This window comes from Eublepharis macularius, chromosome 12 (genome assembly GCF_028583425.1).
Source record: "Eublepharis macularius isolate TG4126 chromosome 12, MPM_Emac_v1.0, whole genome shotgun sequence".
In the NCBI taxonomy this organism is placed as follows: Eukaryota; Metazoa; Chordata; class Lepidosauria; order Squamata; family Eublepharidae; genus Eublepharis; species Eublepharis macularius.
In genome coordinates this window covers 74,206,874-74,212,379 of record NC_072801.1, presented here as the reverse complement: position 1 = coordinate 74,212,379, position 5,506 = coordinate 74,206,874, and the positions used below count along the sequence as shown (strand labels likewise).

The 5,506-nt window shown below is 54.7% G+C and overlaps 1 protein-coding gene across 1 annotated transcript; it reads right to left on the bottom strand.

Annotated features, from left to right (window-relative positions):
* Positions 1–371: 371 nt before the first annotated feature.
* Positions 372–4,302, bottom strand: LOC129340074 (uncharacterized). Its single transcript, XM_054994640.1, has 2 exons — positions 4,079–4,302; positions 372–1,558 (listed from the first exon to the last, which is right to left on the bottom strand). The coding sequence occupies exon 2, from the start codon at positions 1,452–1,454 to the stop codon at positions 576–578; it is 879 nt and encodes a 292-aa protein (XP_054850615.1). The 5' UTR covers positions 1,455–1,558; positions 4,079–4,302; the 3' UTR covers positions 372–575.
* Between the last annotated feature and the right edge of the window lie 1,204 nt (positions 4,303–5,506).

Genomic DNA, 5,506 nt, shown 5'->3' with positions numbered 1-5,506 from the left:
CAGGTCGTCTAAGAAGATGTCATTGCCAGACGGGGACAAATGAACCCCATCAGCCCTGTAAAGGGCGGCATTTGCGGCCTTAATGCGAGGGTGAGGAAGATAAATGCCTAGCCCTGTAGCCAAAGCCTTTTGAATGGCCCTATTAGCCCTGCGCCTAGCCCGAGCCATACCCCTAGGGTCAAGAGACTCCCTCCATTTACGACGGGGGAGCATCTCAGACCAAAATATGTAGACATCAGGCCAATGGCTCTTGATCACTCGCAGATCAGCAATCACTTGTAGTGACAGGGCTCTCCCTTTCAGTAAACCCAGGTCATTGCCACCCACGTGCAAGACCAAGATATGGGGGGGAGGACCCATCCTTCCTCCAAACAAAAGATGCAGCAACCCCGACCACCGAAGGCCACGCCGACCCAACCATTCAATGGAGGCATCTTCGCTCAACCCGAGCTGAGCTCCAATCGGGGTCCGTCTGGCTTGCACTGCAGCCCAGAACACCATACTGTGGCCAGCTATAAGAATCCGCTTCCTCTCACGGTTGCTCGCTGCACCTGGAAAAAATCAAACTGCATGAACTAGAGCAATGGTAAAGGACGAATATAAGACCGATAAGCAGATGACTTCCATCTGCCCACCTTCTGAATGGTCCTGTCAGCATACCCCATGGCCGCTGCAGTAGATGCAGCCCCTATTCGGAATGAATGAGTGCCGAATTTGACACCCACCAACCCCAGCTGGCGCAACGCTCTATCCGTCACTGCCCAAAATTGGTAGCGAGTTAATGGAGAGCGATCATTGTGCCGAAACAACACTCCTTCATCCTCGCCTCTAACCTTAACATAGGAACGAAGTGCCCGGACAGGGCATAACGCCTTATCCTCACAAGGACCCAAAGTCAACACGGAACCAGCTTGCTTCTGATCCGTCTTAGATTTCCTAATCCTAATCAGGACTTTACCGCCCATGAACTGAATATCACAAGCCGATAAAGCCCGCCCTGAAGAATCCCGCTGTGACTGAACCACCAGTTCACTCACCCTCAGGGCACCAAAGAATGCCGTAAGGGAGGTGGCATGAAAGAGCTGGCACTCATAACCGGAACTACATATCTCCCCCCACCGTGACCCAAGGCCTCTCAAAATAGCTGGGGAAATAGGCTGTCTCAAATCTCTAACAACCCCTGACTCTCTAGACCAACCCTCAAGCATCTTTCGGATTCGAAAATCGCCCGTGGAGTCGGGCAAGCCACGCGCTTTGCTGGCGAATGCCAGCGCAGCCAATTGGCCCCTAATAGTCTTCACCGCCAAACCACGAGCCCTCTGAGCTACACAAAACTGCAGGAGGTGCACAGCAGGGATGGGCCACACCTGCTTCAGCCCAACCCCCTCCCTAAATTCCTGGAACATTCCTACCGCTCGTTCATACGCTCGACGAGTGCTGGGAGCAATAGCCATCTGAATAGCTCTGTTCACTTCCACTTGCCAAGGCGCCACAGTCCCATTGGCATTCTGGAGGGAAAGCTGTCGGCCCCCGGAGCAAGATGCCTGAAGCGATCCATCTGTTGGCGAGACAAAGCGTCCGCCACCCCATTGTCGACACCCGGCACGTGTCTGGCCCTAAACAGTATATTAAGCTGCAGGCACTTCAATGTGAATGCCCGAACCAACGACATAACCCTGACTGACTTAGATGTGAGGGAATTAACTACCTGCACCACGGCCATGTTGTCGCACCAAAAGTGCACAATGTGGTTGGCAAGCTCATGACCCCAAAGAAAAACCGCCACCAGAATGGGAAAAAACTCCAAGAAGGTCAAATCCCTAACCACCTCACTCTCAGCCCATTCCCTAGGCCACTGTTCCGCACACCAGTGCCCACGGAAGAACACCCCAAAGCCCGTGGACCCAGAAGCGTCTGAAGCTACTTGTAACTGGGCACCCACTAGCAATTCCTCGCGCCAGAAGGTAACCCCATTGAAGGAACTCAAAAATTCCTCCCACACCTCAATGTCTGCACGCATACCCACGTCAATGCGAACTTTATGGTGAGGGGCACGAAGAGCGGCCATAGCATCGCACAACCGGCGTAAGAACGGCCTGCCAGGTGCGACCGCCTTGCAAGCAAAATTCAGAGAGCCGACTAACTGCTGCAGGTCAAGGAGAGATGCCTTCCGCTTACCCTTGAACACAGACAATATCTCCCTGAGCTTACGTACCTTGTCAGTCGGGAGACGCAAAGACTGGTGAACCGTATCGAGCTCGATGCCCAAAAATGCCATAACTTGAGAGGGACCCTCCGTCTTCTCCTGTGCCAGGGGTACCCCCAGTTCTCCAGCCAGGGATACAAAGCCCGCCAGCAGGCTGGCACATTGTGCCGTGCCAGCGGGCCCAACGAACATAAAGTCATCGAGGTAATGACAGGTATCCCGGCATTTAAACCTTCTCCGCAGCTCCCACTCTAAAAAGGAGCTAAATCACTCGAAGGCAGCGCATGAAATTGAACACCCCATGGGAAGGGCCCTGTCTACGTAATACTGACCCTCAAAAGAGAAGCCCAGTAGATCAACATCATCAGGGTGAACTGGGAGCAGGCGAAAGGCTGACTTAATGTCACACTTAGCCATCAAAGCTCCAACCCCGCATCTGCGCACTACCTTGACCGCCTGGTCAAAGGAAGTATAGCGCACAGAACAAAGCTCCTCCGGGATGGCGTCATTAACCGATGCCCCCTTTGGAAAAGAAAGGTGGTGAATCAAACGAAATTCACCAGGGGCCTTCTTAGGGACTACCCCCAACGGAGAAACACGCAGGCATGGGACAGGAGGCGTAGAAAACGGACCCAATACCCTGCCTTCTGCACACTCCTTTGAAATTTTTTCCCGCACAACAGCTTCCATGCCCGAAACTGAACGTAAATTTTTAGACCTGAAAGGAACCCGTGGGCCCTGAAATGGTATCCTAAAACCGTACTTAAAACCGTTCAACAAGAACAACGCATCACTACGGTTGGGATAGTAAGGTAGTAAACGCTCAAGCGCTTTCAGATTTACCGGGCTGGGTCCCTTTTCCAGCCGACTGTTGACCCCCGCCCCCACCTGATCGCCTGCTACCCCCACCAGATTTGGCCCTGGGGCAGGAGGAATAAGCATGCTGTCCGGAACAAGCCGGGCATTCGTGTTTATATTTGCAGGCCCTCCTGTTGCAAAAGCCCTTTGAGGTAAAGTCCCAACAGAGCAGCCGGGGTTGAACCTGCTGCCCCGCCTGGGAGCGGGTGGAGCCTGCTGCCTGTGGGCGGTGGATCAAGTGGCCACTATCTGCCCTGTCACCAGAATTGGGTTTCGAAGGAGACATAACATGCAGCCACAGCTGAAGGTAAATCTGATCCCAGGGGATCTGAGGGTTCAAAGCTGCCCTCATTCTAAACTCTTCGTCGTACTGCAACCATGCAGCACCAACTAAGTCAGTATACCCCCTATAAATTATGTTGAGGTACTGAAAAAGAGACACGGCCCGTACAGGCTGCGCCCTCTCCAGGACCCCAGCGTATATCAAGAACCCTGGGAGCCAATTATGCCACGTGCGGTCAACCTTGCGACGCTTGATCTTTTCCTTGTCGTGGTCGTCCAAGTCCTCCTTGTCCTTCTTTTCCAGTTCATGGAAAAGAAGGGTGAAAACATCCACGTACTCCCCCCTCACTATCTTATCCCTTGTAGCCTGGGTAAGATGATCGCCAAGGGGAAGAGCTGTATCCCCAAATGGCAGTGCCCTATAAGGGACTTGACCATACACACCATAGGGGGTAAATCCCCACGGCGGGCAACCACTGTACTGCCAACCTAAGGGGGAAACCCCTTGAACTAGGCTATCAGAACTCGGCAAAGGGCCTGTAGCAGGCCCCATAGCCGATGGAGCACTAGATGTTCCTGGGGGCATATTGGCTGTACCCACGAGCCCCGGAAAGTGCCAAGCTGTGTTCAGTGTGGAGGATGGAGTAGTGGGGCCAGAGGACCCGGAGGCAGCGGCCTGACCCCAGAGTCCCCATGGCCAAGTGTATGCCTGTTGCGGCAAGGTGGACTTACCATCAGGACCACTAGGCTCCACTGCCACTGCCACTTGACCGGCATCCACCTGTCCTTCAGGTTCAGGATCACAAGCTACGACGTCCTCCTCCGCAGGGAGTTCCCTTGCAGTTGCTGGCCCAGCTTCTGCCGAACCTGCCTTGGACTCAAGAGCAGACAAACGAGTCAAAATTTCCCTCCTAAACGCAGCTTTAGAAGCAGCTCTAACTGGTCTACTGCGCTCAGTGGAGGAACCAGCCATGACAGGCGCCCCCTTGCCCCTTTCCAGAGCTTCCAGGTGCTTCAAAATTGCAGCATGAAAACTAACATTGTCTTCATCTGATGATGATGACACTGCAGGGGGAGGGCATTTAGCAGGCTGTTTCTGAGCAGGCTGCTTGCCTTTAGATGGCCCCTTCCCCTTTCTGGAAGCCATCCTGTTCCCAAATATAAGGTGGCAAAGCAAACCAAGCCTGAGATTAATACCTGCTTGCAGGACAACCAGCAAGCCCCCGTGGAAAGTGAAGCACCAAACTTCTTACACCCAATAGGTCCTACCCCTGCCCACTGGATGCACGTACGAGCTTCCCCCAAACTGGCAAAAAAGGAGTGGGGGGGGGAGGGTAACAATACCCAAACTGCTCCTGGAGCAGCCTACAATGGAGGCCACAAAGATACGTAAGGGGGGGGATAGCTATCAGGCCAGTGAGGCTGGCAAACCCCCACCCCCACACCGCAGGCCGCCGCGGGAGAAACTTGCAAGGAAGGGAGCCCTTCCAAAGTAAACGGCGCCAAGCGCCCAAACGGCTCCGAGGCCGCAGGAAAAGCTGCGGGGGAGCCGGGAACGCTCGCTCCAAACCTTCCCTCCCACCAACCCGTAAGCCCCGCGCAAAACAAGCGGCGCAAAGCGCCCAAACCACTCCGAGGCCACGGGAAAAGCTGAGGAGAGCCAGGAACGCTCGCTCCGAATCGGAGCCGCCACTGCTGAGCTGCAAGGCACAGCTGAGAGCCGGCACAGAAAGCTGAGCCGGCTGAGATGCGTCCTCCGAGCAACGGCAGAGCAGGCACTAGCCGCACGTCCTGCTCCGACCGATCGCTCGGAGCAACTGCGTAGAGGGAGGGCGGAGATGCCAAACGGCTCTATCTCCGCCCCACCCCCTAAAGGAACCCTGATGGCCAGGAAACCTGGCTCCTCCTCCATCCGAGGAGGCAAAGTTCGGCCCCACGGCCAAAGCCACACGTGGCTGCCGTGGATGGCCGCATTCATGATGTTACTGAGGAAACGCTGTAGCTTGGGTAAGAAAGTGGATTTTGTGGAGAAGATGTGGAGCCTACATGAGGGGTCCCTTTTTGAAAAGGAAGCCTTCTCCTCAGGTTTTTGGGAGGATTTGCATGGGCCCTCCCTCCAGGGACATATAGAGAGGCTGCTTGAAGTCCTTGGTGAGAGAA